At 49.7% G+C, this 21,642-nt stretch overlaps 1 protein-coding gene across 1 annotated transcript; it reads right to left on the minus strand.

Moving 5' to 3' along the window:
• Positions 1–4,661: 4,661 nt before the first annotated feature.
• Positions 4,662–19,525, minus strand: LOC122371877 (transcription factor LBX2-like). Its single transcript, XM_043348631.1, has 2 exons — positions 18,745–19,525; positions 4,662–5,802 (listed from the first exon to the last, which is right to left on the minus strand). Exons 1-2 carry the CDS (start codon positions 19,313–19,315, stop codon positions 5,447–5,449), a joined length of 927 nt encoding a protein of 308 aa, XP_043204566.1. The 5' UTR covers positions 19,316–19,525; the 3' UTR covers positions 4,662–5,446.
• Positions 19,526–21,642: the final 2,117 nt, after the last annotated feature.

A 21,642-nucleotide genomic window follows, 5' to 3' on the forward strand; every position in this document is an offset into this window, starting at 1 on the left:
GCAGATCAAGCAATGCCAGAGCAAGCTTACGAACACACAAATTTGATCAGGATCGGACGATTGGACACTTCTAAAAAGAGATCTTTCGTGCTTCCCGGAAATTCACCGGAGAACAGATGTGGGGTTTAAAAAAAGGTGTCGACATTCGCTACTCCTAAATTAAATTAAATTATATTAAATTAAAATATGAAAAGTTGTACCTTATATGAAAATCTCGTTAGGTATGTTGTACCACATCATGTGCTCTGTTCATGCCAATATATTCGATAAAGATAGATCCATTTAACGCAATCTTAAAATGCATTTTCAAAGCAAGATATTTTATGATAGCAGGTAGAAAAAAAAACATACCCAGAGTGATTGTGGCTAAAGTCTGATGGGCTTTCGAATAAGGTCGACAGGCATTATCTGAATAACATACTTATAGAGTTGTGCGAAGTGCACATAGCCTTCCTCTTTCTGCCACTTCAATGTGCTTTATGATAGAAGAATTCTAATTTCGCTTTCCATTCCAAGTTAAAATGAACTTAAGCGCATGCATCGCGCCTGTGCGCTGCCGCCCGTGCCCCCGGTCCTGGTACCCGAAGTCCGAGCCAGCAGTTCATCCTGGGGAGACCTCAGCGCTAAACCAGCTGTCGCGCCGGCGGGCCCTTTGATGTCACGTGATCCCTGGGAAGGGGTAGAACGTTTTCATACTGCACATGTGCTTCCTGTAAATACCCTCGTTTCCGAGAGTCGTTAATGAATGATGATTCAACTGCGATGTCACAAATCGCTATCGCCACATGCAGTAAGGGAAGTGAAGTGTCGACTATCACTAAAGCTGCTGTATGCTCCCGTGCCTTCCGGTCTTGAGGTCATGTCGGATGGGTCATCATGTCGTCTATGTACATTGTACATACCGCCCGCCGTAAAATTCTAAGGTGACATGATCTTGAGAAAGCTAAGACTGGCTCCCTGCAGCGCTCATTTAGGTAAAAACTAAAAATAATTAGCTGTGACCTGCGGGAGTGCTCCCTTCGTAGCATTTCCATTGAAAGCTGCTTTCACCCATGGTATATCAGAACTTGTGGGTATTACGTTTGTTCGGAAACAAAATTGCTCTGTTTGCTTTACAATTTGCATTGCTCAAGAGTTGGGTCGATAAAATTTCAGGAATACCTAGGTGAAGGTTGCAATGAGACATACGCTAATGCTATTGATAGCGAAGAAGGCTTTTCACCTCACTTCGAAAAGTGGCGATGGAATCAAATTTTACGCCAACTATTGGCACTTCCTTCTAAAAGTACTTCCTTCCTCAGTAACCAGTAAAACTGGTCGCTGAGTGATCTATTTTCGCTCAGCGCTTTCAATACAGATACGAACTTTATTCGTCTCTGACCTGACCACGATTGCTGTCGCACGCGATTTCGATGCATAAATCGTCATACCTTTCTCAATGGAGTTATCTCGCCTGAAGGCAGTGAAGTCACGAATCACATCAATCTAGCCCTGCCCATTACTCATCAGCAGCGATAATTTTCAGCCGTGTCCGATTAGTTGCTAATTTCGTCTGGCGAGTCAATGGCGCTATAGGATGCTCAATTTTCCTGGTGTCTCAATTCTTCCCGATTTGGTTAGAAGTCATGTTTTATGTTCATGGTTAATGCATCTCATGTCTTGAATAGGCATTATGCATTAGTGCCTCGCTGACTTCACTTGGGATTCTTTACCAGGTACTGCATGTGTTGCAATTTTAGGCACCATGGTACTTTATTGATTCTTTCTTAGCTTTGTCGAATGTCGGTCCTTATTCCGATCTCCGACCATCCCGTGTCTCTCCCTTTCCCTCTTCTCCCCTCCTTTTCCGTTTCGTTTCGTTCCGTTCCGCCGTCTTGTCGGCCGTCCTGTACCAATTTGTCGTATCCGTCCGGCCGGGTCGCGGAGGCCGCAGACGGACGGGACGGGCGGCGCGTGGCCCCCAGCCCCCCTCCCCCGCACCGCCGCTGTCGACACTCAGTGTCACATGACCGACCTCGACATGGACGAGTCGTCGGCGCCTTTGAAGTCGGCCCGCGGCCCGTCGGTCGAGCGTCGCCGCGCGTCGTCGACGTCGCGTCGCGAACGTCGCACAACGCCCGTCTGTCCGCGCCACCATCCGGAAACAATAACACCGCTTAGCTGTTGCGGGCCCATTATACGCGGCCGGCGGGGTCGGTGCGCACGGGGCTCGGATGGCTTCGGCAGGCGCCTCTCCGCGTCCCGGGAGAGCTCGGGTTCGCCGCCGGGCTCAGCAGGACTTCTCACCCTCGGCCGCCGTCATGCCAATTGGGATCGTCACATTACACCTGCACATGCCAATAGAGAGCCGAAGATAAATTTCCGAGCGGCAGCCGGCGCTGCCGGAGGGTTTCTATCGAGACCGGAGGAGCGCTTGTCACTGGCGTTTGATGTTGCCGCGCGGCGGGCGGCGCCTCCTTTGATGTGGCCCGGCGAGGAGCCGACTTATTACGGCTCGCCGCGGGTCGCCCTGTTAAACATCCTCTCCATCACGGCGAGCTGCAACCGGCGCCATGTTGCATTCCTAATCGTGTCATAAATTAGCATAATGGATGGAGATAAACTAGCCGCGGTGAAAATAAGACGCAGCGCTGGATGACCTGGTGATGTCCGGCCGAATCGCCGTGTGGTTCGACATCGACCCCAATCATTTTGCAAGGCAGCTGGAAATCGATCTGGGTGCTGTCCAACAAGGCCCAAGCTACTCGTAGCTTCAAAGCTACACTTCTGACTCAACGTGCTGGAGGCGCAAAGCTGTTAAAGCACCATGTCAGTTCTGATGAAACCAGAATCTATCACCTATGCCTGTGCTAATTAAAATCACAGCTCATCGTTGAATTACCTGAGTTGGGTGGCAGTAACTTACTAATGTAAGGGCGGCGTTGGCGGCGTAAGCGGTTGACAGAGAGGGTTAGAGAGCTAAAGATGGACGTCGGCCATGCTGACTACAGACGCGTGCCATCGGCCACCAGCCGCCCTATAGCGGTACGAATATGAAGTAAGGCGCGGCTCATATAGCCACCTCAGGTGATTGGAGCTGATAGAGATTGCACGAGCAGCTTTCTACATGGAAAATACGCTCATAATTCTGTCATCGAAAAATAGTATCCCGCCTACATGTGTAAGTACATGTAGACGCCTACTTGTAGGAGGTGTGTCTAATGGCATTTGGCATTTCTATTTTCTCAAAATGAAGTTTTAAATGGTTAAGTGCTATCATTTAGTATACATTTTCCTACTAATTCTGCATACTTTTTGCGTTGTCCGTCAGCTTTAATTATTTTTGCAATTAAAGGGACACTCCCACCTTAACATTAGTTTTGAGTTGAGATAGCCAAATTGGTGGCCATGGCCTGCAAATACCGGTTTGGGCACTCACAACATCGACAAATGCTTTAATTCGGAGATATGGAATTTCAAACTTGCAGTTTTCGGATTCTAAGGGGCTAGTGCATTGGTATGCCCCCTTAGAATTTGTGACGTCAGCAGAGATCTAACGATTTTAAATCTTTTACTAAAACGTTTGGTAGCACGCGGTGGTATATGCTGCTTTGCGCGCAACAAATGCCGCACTTTCAAATAAAGTCGCTAGGAACAGCGGAGATCCCAAAAAGTAAACAAAAGTATAAGTCTAATATCTTGAAAACCGGTGAATATTTTTCGATGAAATTTGGTAGATATTCGTTTTCGCTCTTTCTGAACCGAGCGACATCACTTTCGTGCCAATTCATTAACTTTTTTGAAGGTCGGAGGGTCCCTTTAACAAAAACGTGTTCTTGATTTACATACTAGTTTACTGACATTCGGCGTCAAATGATTATAATCATTGGCAAGCTAAAAAAAAAAAGATGAACGTCCTCTCGTCGGAATTTTTAGTTTTGCTTTGCATTGGTCATACCACAAAACAGTTATTTAATTTCTTTTTTTGGCGTCTGTTATCATGATATTTTCTGTAGGAAGAAACTACCGACGAAGTAATAGACTGAAACGTCATAGAGACTGGTTACGATGGACATGAAAAATGACTTCAGTTAAATGTTTTAAATATTAACTAAAAAAAATATCATAATGTCGCATCAAAACGACCCAAAAGTCAAGGGGCTCGTCTCCATCACACTGCAGCCATTGCCAACCACATTGCATGTATACGAGTACCATTTTCAGGATGTCCTTAGCTTATAAATGACGGTTCGGTCGAGGTGTTAGCTCTGACATCAGCTTGCTGAGCAAATACGGATGATTTATGGCTACCGTGTTAATTTGGTTAATGTGTGTCTTTTCTCCATCTAATGCGATGATACAACGAAGACGCTAGAGTAATTATTGATCTGCGCTTCTCCTGGGAGGTCCACCTATTGGCAGAGCAAACAGAAGCTTAGAGAGACCTTTCGTTGACATTCTGTATTATGACCTTCGACGTGTTGAGCGAAAATGTTCGGAAACATTTGTGTTTGTTCTTGATGCTGTCTTCCAGGTCAGTTTACGGCTATAGGAAACGAACATGAATTGTCGTTTAGTGCGTAACGTTATTAACCTTTTTTACTTAATTTGATGGATCGCAAGACTCATTACAAGCTCTCCTCTTTCTTCCAGTATTTGAACTCATCATAAAACTGGTGAACTCAGGTCACATAAATAACATTTATTTACAGTATTTGTAACACAAGGGGCACCCAATCTCAGCCAGGAATGGCACACTCATCGGGGTTGGCTTACAGTGAGTGTGAACCTGTCCGCTGACCGGGCCGAGTCATAACTACATAGATCTGTCAACATAAGGCTGTCTCTTACTATCATATTATCACAATGGCTAGTAAGTTCTACATCTCCGGCAACACCGAACACAGAGACTGCACATCACTGCAGAGCCAAGGAAGACGGAGCGGGAACAGCGAGGGTCTTTGGCTTTCGGGGGTTTTCTCAAGGGAGTCTGCTGCACCGCTGAGACTTCAGCCCGAACGCCGAGCTCGGACAGCGGCGAAAACACGGAACGGAACACACAGGGATTTTCAACAGAAAGGAATAGATACACGGAGCGTCCGAGTCAACAGATATTCGCCATGAAAACATAGGAACTTAGCCGCACGTTTGACCCACACACATTCCCACCGAAGGCGCGTCGCGCCGCGCTGGCGGCCGTGCGCATCGTCCGCGCTCTGGGCACGGCCCCGGCCGATCGCCTGGACCGTCCCCAGCCGACCCGGTCACGCCACGCCAGTCGGCTCCAGCGGCACGGCGGCCGGCACGAACCGAATCGGCGACACAAAAACACGCGAGACGGCTGCATGAACTCATTTAAAGCTTTCAACAAAAACAAGTGTCCGGCGCGGCGGCGGCCGCTGACTGGTGCGCCGACTGCACGGGGCGGGCGCTGGACCGCGGCGCGTGGCTAGCTCGCGGCCAGCAGTCACATCTTGCCGCTGAGATCCTGCGGCTCGTCGAGCTTGATCGGTATACCGAGACTGGTCATGAGCAGCTTCTGGTGCTGCAGCGCCGGGCCGCCGGCGCGGGTGTTCTCCATGTCGCGTTTCAGCTCCTCCATGTCGCGTTTGAGTTTGGCGCGTCGGTTCTGGAACCAGGTGATCACCTGGGCGTTGGAGAGCCCGAGCGACTGGGCGATCTCGTCCCGGTCAGCCGGCGACAGGTACTTTTGGTAGAGGAAGCGCTTCTCCAGCTCGAAGATCTGGTGGTTGGTGAAGGCGGTACGCGACTTGCGCTTCTTCTTGACGGGCGGCCGGGCGGCGAACATGCTGGCGCCGTCACCTGCCGGAGAGGGACGGCATCGTCAGCATCACAGCGCGGGAGAGACGGGGGGACGAGAGCCGGGGGGATGAGAGACAGGGGGACATACTGGGAACGGGGCGGGCGAGCAGCAACAACAGACAACAGCGGACGGCAGGAATGCGACTTCGACGAAATGACATGTCACGGCACGGGGAAGAAAAACATGCCACCGCATTTCACTGTTAGTTCACGATGAGAAAAGACGGCTACTGTACGCTCCATTCATCATCCAAATAATTCGTAGAAGTAAAGAAGTAAAGATAATCTAGCACCATCCACTGGTTTGTAGGAATTCGGATTTTAGCAGTGGCACCAACTAACAACCCCGATCATCACACTGACACCCGATGTCGTCACGTCACATCCCCGTCAGAACGTCACACGTCACGTCTCTGTGCTCGCGCACGGCCCGCACAGCCGCGGCCGTGCCTGGCCGTAGCTGGAGGTTTATTTTCACAGGCAGCGACCACGGCCCACCGCCGCTGCCCGTCGCCTCCAGGCCGACCTGCAGCGACGACATGCCACTGCAGAACGACACTGGACGCTCATCAATCCTGCTAAATATGTTTGGGATCTGTGACGGCGCTGTCCGGTGGCCGTCCGGCGCAGCAGCCAGCGCCGCGGCCCTGTTTACGGCTCTAATCACGGTGTGATATACAGTGCATTTGTCACGGCCCTGCCGGCCGGAAGGGCAGGGCGACCTCCGGTGGACGATGGTGATCAGCACAGATCAGCGGTCAGCGATCACCAGATCAGCACAGATCAGTGGTCAGCGATCACCAGATCAGCACAGATCAGCGGCCAGACGTCACCAGAGCGCTGACTGACCAGCAGTCATCAGATCATCAGCGCCCAGATCCCCTCTGTACTATGTAGACCAGTGCGTCTGGTAAGCAGACCAAGCACTGATTAGGCCAGAGCAGTTCACTGAAACTGACCGGCTTCCCTGTCTACTGTAATAAACATCTCCTTTTTGTTCGGGAAGCAAATCTCTTTATGTCCTTAGAAAGGGCACAATTCCAGGTCAAACTAGTGTGCTGTTTGTTTGTTGAAAACAGCGCTTCTTCTATCTGTAGGCTCGCATCATCTGCTGTGTGTCTGTTCACGTTTACATCTACTGACACTTTCTCCCAGTCAGACTGTGAACGTCACTCCAGTCTTTTCAGGACCCCCCGCCCCGCCCCTGGCATCTTCATCTCGGTGAGGGTCGCACTTCTCGTGTCTTCATCGCGCCGCCCCGTCCCAGCCGGTGTGACAAATGGCCGATCATAAGCGGCGGGCCGGCCGCGTCCCAGCACAGTCGGCGCCGATTAGTTTTATGTGGTAATCAGCAGCCTTTGTGGTGCGGCCGGGCGGCGCGGCGGCACCCCGCTGCGCCACGATCGCCGACAATGGGTGTCACCGGCCGCCCGGACGGCGCATTAGTAAGTGACTCCGCGGACCGAGACGGCGGCGAGCCGGCACACCGGTCACCGGAGGAGAGGAGAGGAGAGGAGAGGAGGGATCCGGGGCTGGTCAGGGGTATTGTGGAACAGCGGGGTGCCTGTTAGCGCCGCCCGTCAGGACGAGGTCGCTAATCACGCCAGATGAGGCCATCCATCGGTTCTGCGGGCCTCCCGGCCGCGTGGCGGGGTGGCTGGGGAGAGGACGGGGCGGCTGGGGTCTGGGGAGGGGTCGGCTGGCGGTCAGCCGCCGCTGTGAGACGTCTCAGGCGCACAGGCGCTGATACGGAGTCACAACCGTGCAGCGGCCGGCTCCCGGAGTTGAGCGCGCCGCGCTAATTCGGCCTCCCGGGGGACGCGGTCTGCGCCGCCGGCGGATCGGTGACCGCTGCGATTTGTCAGCCCGTCTCTCGGTGATGTCAATGTTTCTGGCCGCCGGCGGCACCATCGATCATGTCTCGGCCAGGTCAGCGGAGAGCACGCAGCAGCGTAAGGAGAGCGGCAGTGGCCCCCGTCTGTTTATAATCCGAACGGCGAGCCGGACGATAATTGGACCCCCTGCCGGCCATGGCCACCCGAGGCTAAATAAATGATAGCAGTCCAACATAATTTACCACTCGTCCCATGCACCGGCGATAATCTATAACATAGCGTCTCTAGGTCAATGATGTGCCCCCCGTAATCTGGTGCAATGCATTCGAGGAACTAGCCGGGCGAATGATTTGGATAAGACTTTTGCAACATGAGCTATCGGCTGTCAGAAGCCCAGATTCCAATGCAGACTGATCCACGTCGTTGATACACTATCAATGCAATAATTACGGCCAGATATTACTTCATTATTTGAAATGTGGTTTCTTATTAAGACGAGCTGTCAGCATAAGAGTCCAATGACTTTGCCACCTTATTTGTGAATAAACTAATTAATAATATGTCATTCACAGGGCAATGAATTGTGAAAAGTTATTAGTTAATAATGGAACACATTTAGCGCATCAAACCATAAATAAATTCTCAACACGCCTAAAATTCAGCAGTGGCGAGAAATACGCTTGAGAGCATGTCACCTATGATCAGTTTTGGTATTTATACGTCGAATTGAGACGAATCTAAGACGAATCTTCCTAAGAGAAGGTGCATGGGGCAACTGACAGGAGTGGACCAGCCATCCAGTCCATCTCAAACTCAAACTACCTACCAAATCTCCACTACTTCAGAACAGCGACATTTCTCGAACAGCGACATTTCTCAACCATCTCTTCAATTTCTGTTTGCGTCAGCGCGTCATCTGTGCATGAGATAGATTATTCAGCATACGCCGGTGCCGGTGCCGGTGCCGATGACGTTGACGGGTGACGTCAGTCTGACGGCGGTGATGGCGGCGGCGGTGGTTCTCGACCGTCCCAATCGGTGTGTGAAGCCGTCAGCGGACGGCTCACCGCACTTCACACCCGGGCCGGGCGGTAATGAGTGTCGCCGCCGGTCTAATCACACCCGTCCGACCACGGACGGACTCACCGCCGGCAGCTGCCGCACCCAGAATGGACGGGGAGGTGTGCGGTGAACTCACAACGTCTGTAATGGTGAGCGCCGCCACTTAGCCCGGCAATGAGACGGGTTTTAGCGAGACCCAGCCGCCGACCGCTGGATGCCAATGGCGCACAAACGATAGTGAACTAACAGGGTACAGAAAGGAAGGGGCCAATGCCGGAAACGATTACTGTGTGGGCTAATGCTGTGTTTGATCTGTTAATGTTTCTGAATGGGCTTAATGGTTTTCACGGCCCCTGGTCGCTGACAGGAGGGCTGGCCACGTTTGGCATATGGTAAACACGTGTACGCCGGAGTATTATGTAGTCAAACGATTCGAAGCTATTAGCAGAAATCATTAAAGCGATAGAGAACAGACGCATCTCAAACGGTGATCTCTGGACTGCTAATTGACCGAGGTCTAATGAGGCTGTTAATTGACTGTCGCGCAGTGTGGGGACTCGTCACAGAGTGACGCCATGTGATCTCGGGTCTTGCCCCCTCCCCCTGGCTGTCTGCAGGGGAGGGGGGAGGTGTCCCGTCGTCAGTCGGGTGGTCCTCGCCGGCAGTCTATCTGCCCCCAGTCCCCACCGACCTCCGTACGGCGCCTGCTGACCGCTCTCACAGACAGTGGCACCACCAGCGGTCAATTTAGCGATCAACCCTGGAGCAATTAGGGGCCACCGGGTGCGTCTCGGCGCCGCCGCCGACCGCTCACCCAGCACGGGTAAGACCAGAAACCGGCCGGCCGACGACACCTCAAAATATTTGGCCGTCTCTTGTCTGCAGCGCCGCGCTCTGTGTATCATTGGGTGGCGTTTCTGCAGTGGCCGCGCCGGTCGACAGGCAGGCACTCTGCCGTCGCCTCCGACCCTGGTTGTCGTCAGTTGATAGCGCCTATCGCCGCCGAGACGGGCGCACGAGCGGCGCCGCCGGCTCGCGCCTCGCGCCGGCAAACAGCTCGTTACACGGCGACCTGGTGATAGCCCGGCGCTACTGAAGTCCAAATTGGCGACCGGAGGGCGATAGTGGCCACTTCTCCGGAACGGCGCCGCCACCGTAAACACAGAGCCACTTGCAGAAGCCAATTAGGCTAAAAAGATTGTGATATTTCATAAGCATGTTTGGCTAAGATCAGAAAGAGCACTGAATCATAGCAAATGATGCAATGCGGAAAAACGTTTCATTTGACGGTAGTCTTTATCGAGTGTGCATGCCAATTTCAGTTGGAGGCTAGAGATAATAGTGAAACACCATACCCTGATGATCGAACATTTTCGGAGAGTGATATAATCAACAGGCACTAGGTCTTGGATGCTGCGGGAGCATACCCCCCCCCCAAAAAAAATATCCACATTCCCCAAAATAAATCGGATTTCGATCCCATGTGCAGCGCTGTGCAGTTTAAAAGCTACTTTTAATGGTAAAAGTTATTTAACTTTCTATTTGTTCTCGAAAACCCCTAAATTTCCGCCAATTTATTTTCCCCAAACGCTCCCCCCCCCCCTGGATCCACCAGTGGTCCACTGAAGCTCGCCTTTCAAAGGATATTACAGCTACCGCATCGAGTCAGCATGGTTTTTTTTGTGTTTGGTCTATTCAAGATCATAAGGACTGTCGAATATAGCAATTTAGACATCACCAAAAAGCACATTTAGCAGTCTCATATGGTGCAGCTTGAATTCAATTTCATCGCATAGCTCGGCTCTACCATGTTGGTTGCTGATGTTTCGGCTATTGTTTTAGATTTTGCTTGCTAACGGATCAGGCTCCCACATTCCGTGTACTGCGATGTCCCAAACTCAACTAAACGTCGTGCTGCACCGTCTTCGCACATTGCTATGCACACCAAGTTGTATGTACATCTGCATGTAGCCTGTAGGTGCACTTTCGGCACATTCAAATCGATCTGTAGCAGCATTCAAAATAATAGCTAATCCTCAACCAACCTGATTGTTATGTTGCCACCTATGAATACGTTCTAACTTTGTTTATAATGCACTCACAACTAGGCAGCTGAACTTGAATCAAATATGAGAAAAACCAAGTCGAATGATTCTGAAAAGGTACTCTACTGGCCTGTTAAGCTGCTTCCTCATTGTGAATGGCAGCACAGTAGCTCTGAGTAGTCCTACAGAGCGCAGCCATATGAAACAAATACTGACGTGATGGATTTTAGCATTCACGACACGCGTACCTACCTACCAATTGTATCTTGAATAGCAAGTCGTGAGATTCTAATTTTATGTTCTAAAATGGTTGTGCGATATCAGAGCGAGCGTATTTTGAGCGAAAGATATTTGAGTGACACATTTTCAGGGGAGAAATTGAACCGTTGGATTTTTAGAAACGTAGCGTTAACTTTGGAGCTCAAAGTATGAACTATGAAGATGGCATCCGCTACACCGTCCCGACTTCCGGATGATCATGGGAAATTCCGACAGCACTTTGTGTGTAATTTACGACTCGCAAACATAAACAAATAATCCGTAACAGGAGGATACAGTATTTCGCTCAACATGACAATTTGCTCCTATAGCCGGCGAAATAGATGCACTGCAACAAAGCTTTCGCTCACATCGATAATCGCTATAAATAGTTGATAGTCGCTTAAATTCATAATCACTGAATTACCAGTCGTTGAAAATGGCTCGCTCAAATGACGTTCGCTCTAATGACACACGGTAGGTATAGTCGCTCGCACCGTTTTAAAGCATACTTGGCAAAAGACAATAGCTTTTAACGGTCGTTTTTCTTGACTTTAGGTATAAAGCGTATAAAATATATTAAAATTTACTATGAAAATTCCCCAGCTTAGTGATGCTTTACCTTGCTGTTATGTGTCTTTGAGGCCAAAATATGTTGAGCAACTGCGTCCTCTTGCTTATGTATGACCCTTCGCAAAGCGATAGGCAATGGTGGCACCCTAAAACTAGATACAAGCGATTAATTAATATTCAGCTGCGCTTCAGACGTTGTGAAATTTGAAACGAACATAGTGTGGGCGCGTTGAATGGGCCCTTGATACTAAGCTGAAAACGATGGGTTGAGTTACAAAGCTTCGCGATAGACATAATAACACTTCCACAATCACTCTTCAGCCATTCAATAAGTGATGCGTTTAAAATTCACCCTGCATCTTGTGCACCGGCTCATTAGGAACACCAGCCAATTAGAAACCTCGCGTGGCGATTGGCTGTCAGCGCTCGACAGCATTTTGAGGGAGCTGCGTGATTGGTCGATAGGGCGTGAGACTGGCTCTGATTGGCGACAAATTAATGACTCAGTACAATATCGGTTAAAAGGTGGAGCTGGCCATTGATTATTCAGTCATCAGATATCACATGTGTGTCTCGATAGCTGAAAATTGAACAATGCTGAGGATGTGAAGAAAACGTTGCAAGGTTTGAGCGACAATTTAAACTTCAAACACAAGACGGACATTTTTGTGCGTAACACGTCATCACGCGTTAGGTAATTAATTCATTTACTATGATGCCAACGTGAGCGATCTCACTGAACATTTCATCAATCATAAGCCTCAAAAGCTCGTCATACTTTATTAGTCTAGAGGATGATTAAGGTTTAGGAGTGATGTACCCATGAAGACTAATGATCGGGTCTCTTACAGAACTGTCCGATGGAGGTTCCACGCTGCTCTCTAGAGTCTTTAACCATCACACACATGCTTTATTGCTTCATCGTGTCACAATTACTCAAAATCCGATTGGAACGGTACGAAGCACACGCGCGTGGAACAGACGAAAACAGTGCGAGAAGAATTCGGCCAGCAAAAGCTGAAAGAAAACCAACTACAAAATATGATTTCCTTATTCCTGGGTGATTCTAACGAAGGGGTTACGTTTTATCGGGTGAACTTTAAAGTTTGACTTCCATATTCCAAATATAATTATAATCTATATAACAACTATAATGTATCGATTTCTTGCTTCTGGCGTGCTTTAAGGACATCTTGACCTAAACGAATGTGTTTTTGTTATTATTGAGAAGGAAGCCCTGTGAAGCTTCAGACAACATGTAGATTTTCGCAAAATATTCGAATCGATGTAATAAAATCAACAGATGGAACCCTCCCGTAAAGGTAAACTTTAAGGCAGGCTAGAGCCATTAAACGTTGCCATGAAATCAACCAAAAGTGACAAAAGGAAAAAGAAATTGATATAGGTACTTTCCTACATACAGGGTGTCCCGAAAGATCGTTCTCACATTATATTGACATGTAAAACAGACTGCATTGCGTTGTCATATATGTATAACCCTTCAATGTGCTCCCCATTTCATGGGAAAACACATGAATACGCGCTGCGGCTTGCCAACCGGCATGTTTGGCAGCGTAGCAGGCTTGAAGTTAGCCCAGACTGACTTGACATGCGCCGTTAGCTCCTGGAGGCTGGAACAGCGCTTCGTTTCGACGAACCTCGAGTCTCCTCCAAAAATGTGTTCATATTTGCGGTCCGAGTTACGCTAGAAGGCTGAGACTCTTACTAGATCTTCTTGGGGCAGCATTCTGATTTCTGCGTCCCAAAACTTTTCTGGAGTACCACTCGCAACCTGGTCAGCATCTGGACCCCTATAACCCCACAATACCGTGCCCGACCCTGGCCTTGTGGCGTGCATGTGCATATGGAACAAAGTGGGACGAAACGAAGGCCTTCTCCTTCATCTTTATGGGACCGTTTTGGGGTTTGCACGAATCTTTCATCTCTATCATGGACTAGGTAGTCGAGATGACCACAATGATGTCATCGGCTCTCCATTTTTTTTTACCTCAGGCATAGCGAAACACATTTTCGGCCATTTTAAGACATTTTTGACTATTTTGGTCCTCCGTTAAACCTATTAGTGGCAGGGGGGGGGGGGTTGTTTTTTATCCACCCCTCAGGTTTTTCGGGAATATCTCCGAAACCGCTGAAGCTACGATGCTGAAATTTTCTGACTTTTCCTAAAACTAAATTGGGCACATTCCCTGACAATTTCAAGTTTATACCTTTACCAGGGGCGGCTCCAGAGCACTGGGAATTGGGGGGTCCTAATCGTGAAGCGAGTCATTTGGGGCGAAGATCACGATGCTGATGTATTATAACTGTATACACCAGTTTTACGAACATTGAATGAAAGGTATCATGTGATAACATATACAAAGTTATTGTGCATCCTCTTTTGATACGTTTTTGCTATAATAGGCGGATCCAGGCGTCCAAAAATGGGGGTTATGTTTTACCTCCCAACATAGGTGCCCTGACACCGCCTATGCATGACCAATACAATTGTAGTCGTTTTCTCATAAGAAAGTTGTAACATAACAAGACCATTGCCACCCTTTTTAGAAACAGTACCAACAAAAACCTTATTTACTATGCTTTTTGTGTACCCCCAATCTCAATGATCTGTATCCGCCTATGATTTTTGAAAATGCATATTTTTAGGATCCATGTGAATTCCTGGTTCATTCTCTATCGATCGGCAAAAGTTGCGTTAAGATTGGTTCAGAAACCTGGCCGTGATAAACAGTCTAAAATGTATCTGCAATTTGCCCGTTTTTACCCCCCTCTACCCCCCTATTGACATTTTTAATTTTTATTTTTTAGAAATGTAGATCACATTGAGCGAAATGGAATGCCGTTTGAATTTTGAAAATCGGCCCGTTAGATCTCGAGATATCAAGGGGGGTCGTAAACAGCCCCCCCCTGCCACTAATAGGGTTAAGTCTTAAGCCCAGGTGACCGTGGGTTGTGTATACCCCGAAAGAATACTCTTAGACAGCTGGTAATCCATCCTGAAGAGTCTGCTTACCAACTTTCTAAATTCTAAAGCTTTGACCTTTTTGATGGTCACTGGCGCCACACAGATTTGGCCACTTTGTTCACTCCTGAGGAATGATTGGTAAGAGGATGAACTTGCAGTGATTGACTCCTGACAAATCATCGGCGTCAATTGCTAACTGTCCGTCCAGTTAGCGAGGCCGAGCTAAAGACTGGCTGGATTTATTCACCCTCAATCGTCGCGAATAGTCCACGTGCTGACTAGTTACCGAGACGAACCCGTATCGGAGACCACTATGTTGCGGCGTTAGCCGTCTTTACAGGAAGTGTACTCTAGCAAAAAAAAAAAATTGTATAGAGAAAGCAGATACCGTGGAGTATATTGCCAGTTGCAATGGCAACCATATAAGCTCAGTTACGATCCAAATTTAGCGTGCCTTGAAACAAGAGAGCCTCTAAACGTAAATTTTAGGCGAGAACGAACTTACGGGACACCCTGTAGAGTGTATGTAGTATTCGCAAAATTGCTGAGATATTGTTGTAAAGAAGGGTACACATTTTAACTTAAAGAGACTATCCCACCTTCTAAAATGTTGTTAAAACCAGTTAAATTGTGCCCGACTTTATAGATTGGATGACCAGGAGCACGGTTCTGGCATTTATTTTTCATTAAACATCTTAGGCTTCCCATATTCCAAACACAAACTTTCAAATATGTGACGTCACAGCCCAAAATTACCTCCTTCCCCAGGCCACATTACTGTCATAAAGCTGATTCTTTTTACCCTGTAGGCACCACAACAAAGTTCAGACCAAGTTTTAAGCGATCTTTCAACGAACAAACCCATTTAAATCAGAATGACTTAACGAGGTGACGTCACACTAACGGTCGCTCCATGTTGAAGATAGGGCCTTGTACAAGGCCCATTTTCAAATGAAGGGAACGAATTTCTTCAACACCAAGAGGCCGCGGGGGTTGCAACCTAGATAGATAGTGGTTTCTGAACCTCGCCGCAAACTTGGCTAACTCAACTCAAACCCCATGTTAAAGGTGGGATAGTCCCTTTAAATTGACTTCGATCGGTGTCATTATCATGCTCGAGATAATATACTAGAGGCCGTTTCACAAGAGCGTCGCCGTCAAGAAAAGGAAAGAGTAGAAAACCATGTCATCGAATTTATCAACGGCATTCCACCAATGTATTGGTTTTCTTGACAAACAAGATTAGCCATCTTCCAAAAGCTTGAAGTATGGTATTAAATTTCATGCAGGTAGAACGGCCAGGAAAGATAATTTTTACTTGGTTTCCGGATTTAAAGAGAAACAGAGAGAGAGAGAGAGAGAGAGAGAGAGAGAGAGAGAGAGAGAGAGAGAGAGAGAGAGAGAGAGAGAGAGAGAGAGGGAGAGAGAGAGAGGGAGATAGAGGGAGGGAGAGAGAGAGGGAGGGAGAGAGACAGAGGGAGAGAGAGAGATTTCTATATTTGCAGACTCGAAGTCCAATAAAAACAAAGCGCAACATGCACTTGTGCGACATAGTAAATGACATCAACTTACGAAAACGATGCGCTCACCCCAAACTATTCAGTGTTCACTCTCCATGTCTCATGCTCAGATAAATGATACATAAGTAAATGTGGTAATATACGGGAATGTCTTATGAGTATTTTTTTTTTTTTTTTGCCACTGAAATCATTGGATTGCTGGATTGACTGGGTATTGGTATCGCTGGTATCGCTGTGAACTGTGAATATTGGTATCGCTGGGTATTGGCTGGTTCAATTCAACTAAAGACCAGTGAGTGTTTTGATAGACGGTTCATGTTAGTGACTCCAGTGCGTGACAGCTAACTGCGCGATGCTGATAATGTGCGAGCGGAAATATTTTCATCCAACCGAGCAATTTTCCAGGCGCAATTGTGAGAAAATATTACACGTAATGAAGAAGGATAACTTAATCATCGTATGTGATCATCATGTGGATGCGAGGATGCCTTATGCTATGATAAAATTGCCTACTACATACTACTTAGCGTGGCACTGAAAGATAATACTGCAGTTAAAGCTCAATTGCAGCAGACATGCAATACACATTTATTGTCAGCATGTGCGGTCTGGGTAATTGAAATAGTAGCGTAAAACACGGCGACTTCCAAACATTCTCAGTTTCCCTTTAATATTTCCTGTATCATATTTAGGGTGCACCATAAACATTTAATCATCAAAACTCTATATTGCTTCAAGGCAAACTAACGCAGGTGTTCCATTTTTTGCTGCATCGTATAATAACGCGATCTACCACAAGGCCCAATCTTTGTATGCTTGCATTCTCCTTTTGTTTTGTGTCCGAGGAGTGGGGGCACTATGGCACGCGTCCACGCGCCTTTTCACTTATTTCCCTCGATCACCCAGCTGAAAAGATACGGGTACTCGATCCACCGTAGGTCATTCACGTCATTTTGGGGGCTCGGAAGGATAGGCGTTCCAAGATATGCCAGTTCAAGAAGTCCAAATAATGGCTCAGGCTGGGGCTAGATCGTTCCCATTAGAACTAAGACCAGAGAATGCTCAGCGACCAACAACCAGTGCTGACTGCTGATCCCGGAAGATCAGTAGCGGGAGATGCGTGCCAAGACGTCCTCACATTTTATGCGCTCAATATAGGTAGATGGCCAGCATATCAAACATGAACTATACTGTCAGGATTGGACTGACAACTTTGTTACATCTACGCAAACGTTGGCTTACCTATTACCAGCGCGTTTTGAAATAAAATGTTTTTTTTTCTTTGGGGGTGAGGCAACTTTTTGTGGTGCACCCTGTATAGAATATATAGTCATTATATTCACGTTGCAATTGCGACTTTGTTCTAGATACATTGTCAGGTCAGTCATGTTACTGTCATGTCGAGATCAATTGCGCTGGACCAGCCAACGCTGGTCCATCCGCAACCCACCGATCCACACAGCATACATCTAGCCAGTCAGTCTATCTAACAAACAGTCACCCTTTCCATTATCCACACAGCCACAAAGGCGTCAACAATCCATTGGCCTACCCTTGACACCAGCCGTCCAGTCCGTCCACATTCCCACTAGGCCCGTCCACAATTCACCCAACACACAGTCACCCAGTCTAATCTGCCCAATCAACACACAGCCACTCAGTCTGTTCACATTCCACCAAACAAACAGCAGCTCAGTCCACCCGGCACCCATGAGTCCACACTCCAAAACACTTACACTTATCTATATCCACCCAACTCACAGCCGCCAGTCCATTCACCCTACATACAGATTCCCAGTCCCACCACAATCCACCCAACAAACAGCAGCCCAGTCTGTCCACCCTACACACAGCCGTCCAGCCCATCCATATTCTACCCAACACAAAGCCGCCAGTACCTACGTCTTCCCAGCCACACAGCCGTCCAGTCCATCCACCCAACACACCCCGCTTATTCTACCCAATGCACAGGCACACAGCCACCTGGTCCGTCCACCCAGTTCAATCTGACCCAGCACACACATTCAGTCTGTCCACCCAATGGCCAACACACAACACCACACAGACACAGTCCATCCACATTCCAGACTCCAGTGCAGCCATCCACACTGACCATCCAACACGCAGCCATTCAGTCCATCCACACTGACAACACGCAGCCATCCACACTGACCACCCAACACGCAGCCACCCTCAACATCTCACATGCTCGCTCAGCACACATCGGTCCCAGACGGCCACATTCAACATTCAAAACTTCACCGATCCATTTTCCACATTCCACAGTCCACAGTCCACCCAACACATCCATCTGGTCCAACCATCCCATTCCAAACACTGGCCAGTGACCACCCGACCCGGGGAATCCGGCACTCCTGAACAGAGGTAAGCTCAGGCCGTCCCTTGTCCACACTCCACTAGCCCACCTGTCCGGTCACCCAGCCTGTCCACATTCCACCGGACCATCAAACACACACACACACACACGCCCCCAGACCATTTCGTCCACATCCACACCCTACTGCGCTGGACCACCCCACCCCACCGTCCATTGACCGACCCAGCCCGCGCGCCGGTCCACCCACCGCGCCCGGTCAGCCCGGGCCGCCGGGCCGCTAATGCCGATAACCACCAGCCCCTGCCCCTACCAGGTCAGCACTCACCCTGCTTTTCGTCCTTGAAGTCCTGCAGCGTCTTGTTGGTCATCTTGAACAGCTCGTCGAGCGGGTTGTTGTTGCCGTTGTTGCCCGCCTTCTTGCGGTCGAGTTTGTCGGGTTTTTCGGCTCGCGCCGGCGGCCGCTCGTCACAGTCCCAGGGCCGCACAATGCGCGTCGGCACGGCACACTTGCGCCGCGAGCTGCGGTGGTTGAGGATGTCGTGCACGGAGAACGACTTGAGGCCGTGGTCGGGCTGGCGCGCGCCGGCCGCAGCCGTCTCGGCGCTGGCCGGCCCGAGCCGCCGCAGCGGGCCGAAATAGTCCTCGGTCTCGCTCGAGTCGTAGCCGGCCAGCTCGCCGGAGCCGGGCGACTCGCCGGCGGGCGCCGCCGGACACAGCGGCGCCCCCGGGGACGTCGGAGACGGCGGCTGGGCCGGGCTGGCCGGCGTCGACGGCGACACATCACTGCGCGGCGGCATGGCGGTCGGCAGCGGCGAGCCGACGCTAATCTCACTGTCACTGCAGCTGCTGGTCGGCTCGACGGCGGGACTGGGCGGAGCGCTCTCGCCAACGTCCATACTCTAGCGCGAGCTGCCGGGCATCGCGCGGCGAGTCACTGGGTAGAGGCAGCCCCGGCAGCAGCAGCAGCAGCAGCGAGCACCCACCGTCCGCGCGCGGCCGCCGCCGAACTAGTTCTAGTTGGCGCGCTCACATAAATCGGCGCGGCTAACCAGCTCCAGGCCCGGCCGCTAAATCACGCCTTTCCGCCAGCTCATTAGAGCCTGTATTGAGTGGGATTGGTCACGGCGCGAGGCGGGCCGCCGCTCGACCAATCAGCGCGCGCGCAGCCGCCGCTGGGCTGTGGCCAATGGGAGGCCGCCAAAATGGCAGAGCCGACTGGAGGGGCGGTCTCGCCGCGGCGGCGGCGGCGGCGGGCGGCGGGCGGCGGCGGCGGTGGCGAGGCGTCCGGCCGCTAATCGTTCTGGGACCGCATCGGCGGACAATGCTCGCTCCTCCACATGTGTCAGCGGCGCCGACAAAAGACTGATGTGCGTCACTAACCAGAGTTCAATGGCTCGATGGGCTGGAGCGGCGGCGACTTCATTAGCCGAGTATTATGGCACGTCGCCGGTGGCCGCGCTGGTGGTCCGCCGAGGGCAGCTGGGAGTCGCGGTGTCGGTGACGACCCACCACCGAGGAGGGGGAGGGGTTGGCGCCCGCCCCCGGCCATTGTCCACCGGGGTGGCCGGGTGGCACCTCGTCAGGCCGCACACAGAGACACGCGCAGAGGACGGGCGCAGCTGGTCCCACGGGCGTGTTCGTTACATCATTAAAACGACCAGCCTTTCTGTTCGGAAAGGGCCTGTCAGCGCGGCGTGTCGAACCGTTCTGTATAACCGCGGCAGGGCGGGGGCTGGGATATTGAGGATATTGGCTGCCGGGGAGGGCGGCATTCCAAATATGCAGAACTGCCAGCCTCTGAGCTCATGGGAGCAGACAATAACACATTGAAGCCTTGCTGTAGGTGAAAGGGAGATTAGGAGATTTGTGGGATGTTGCCAACAACAGCACGTCGTACACTTATAGGTGGTTGACGTGCTGTTGTTGACTAACATTACATAGAATGTCCACATGGGGTGACTTAAAGCAAAACTCGCTGAAGTATGACGACAATAAAGTGCAGCAATGAGTGTTCATGACAATATTTAGGAACTTTTCTTAAACGCTTCGGCCATCTTTTATGGCAATCTTTAAAAAATCCATTCATGAATAGTCAAAATAAATTAAAGATGTGAGAGGAGGCACAATTGTCCATTCAGCTGGTGTGTCGGTCTCTGCTCTAGGTGGGATCAAAATAGGAATTATCGGAATTTCCAAGGTTGTAATGCCCCAGGAGATACTACGCTTGTTGAAATAGCATTACGATTATGATACAATCCCAGAAAAGAAGAGCTTAGAGCACTTGAGTCTTGTCATACGAAAGCAGTGCGGTTTGTTTGCAAAGAAAGAACGGCATCCAAAGGAAAGTCAAGAATACCACAAGCAGAATGAGCACCAAGAGTCCTATGCTCGTATACTAAAATACAATAGGAGGAAAATAAAATACAATAGGAACTTACTACAATGTAGTAAGATGGGAAAATATCGCCATGCTTGAAGGCTAGGAAAACGTTTGTTTGCGACCAGTGCCTCGCTGTTTTTATTGTTTGGAACATGCATTGAAGAAAATAGGGCCAGCGCTAAATAACCGGGCTTCCCAAAAAAGTCGGATGAATTTGTAATTCATATATTTCAGGTTTAACAGTGCCACAAAATATGGATCGCAATTTCACACTAAATCGGTCGTTGCAAAACGAAAGTTCCGCAAATACAAGGCAAAGAGAGCACCATCTCGAAACGTAATTTTCAACATTGTTGGCAACTTTCTGACTCGAGGAAGTGTTAACAACAGGTTCAGGGAACAGGACCCCGACGAACACCGCTCGTCTGAGAGATGCGATACCCAGACTGTCAACGCTCTGGGTAGCGATACGGGGTGGCCCTGGTGAAGTTTTGAAGTTTAGGAGTGTCCTGCAGATAAGGATGAGCAGAGCTCCGAAAGTACTTAAGCGCCAATGGTTCCACGGCCAATACTGCTAATAAAAGCCGGGGATGGCTGCGGGAGCAATACGGGCAGCCCGGCAGCGCGTGATCTCGAGGTTCGAGACACACCTGTGAATGGCGAGCCCCCCCCCCCCGGACTTGACCCCACTGGACTTGTTTCCCCGTAAGACCACCTGAAGTCCCAGGTGTACTGGAACAGCCTAAGAAGTCTCTAAGACCAGTCAAGGATGTAGTAAAGTCGGTGGTGCGCCGCCACATAATTACATAATTTCGTCTTAATATTGTTTGAATTCCACTATTC

This window comes from Amphibalanus amphitrite, unplaced genomic scaffold, assembly GCF_019059575.1.
Source record: "Amphibalanus amphitrite isolate SeventyFive unplaced genomic scaffold, NRLGWU_Aamphi_draft 001287F_arrow, whole genome shotgun sequence".
Classification (NCBI taxonomy): Eukaryota; Metazoa; Arthropoda; class Thecostraca; order Balanomorpha; family Balanidae; genus Amphibalanus; species Amphibalanus amphitrite.

Coding starts and splice junctions, on each gene's coding strand:
- LOC122371877 (XM_043348631.1), bottom strand. CDS start 19,315: ATGGACGTTGGCGAGAGCGCTCCGCCCAGTCCCGCCGTCGAGCCGACC. Junction 5,803..18,744: donor CTTCAAGGACGAAAAGCAGG/GTGAGTGCTGAC, acceptor CCTCTCCGGCAG/GTGACGGCGCCAGCATGTTC.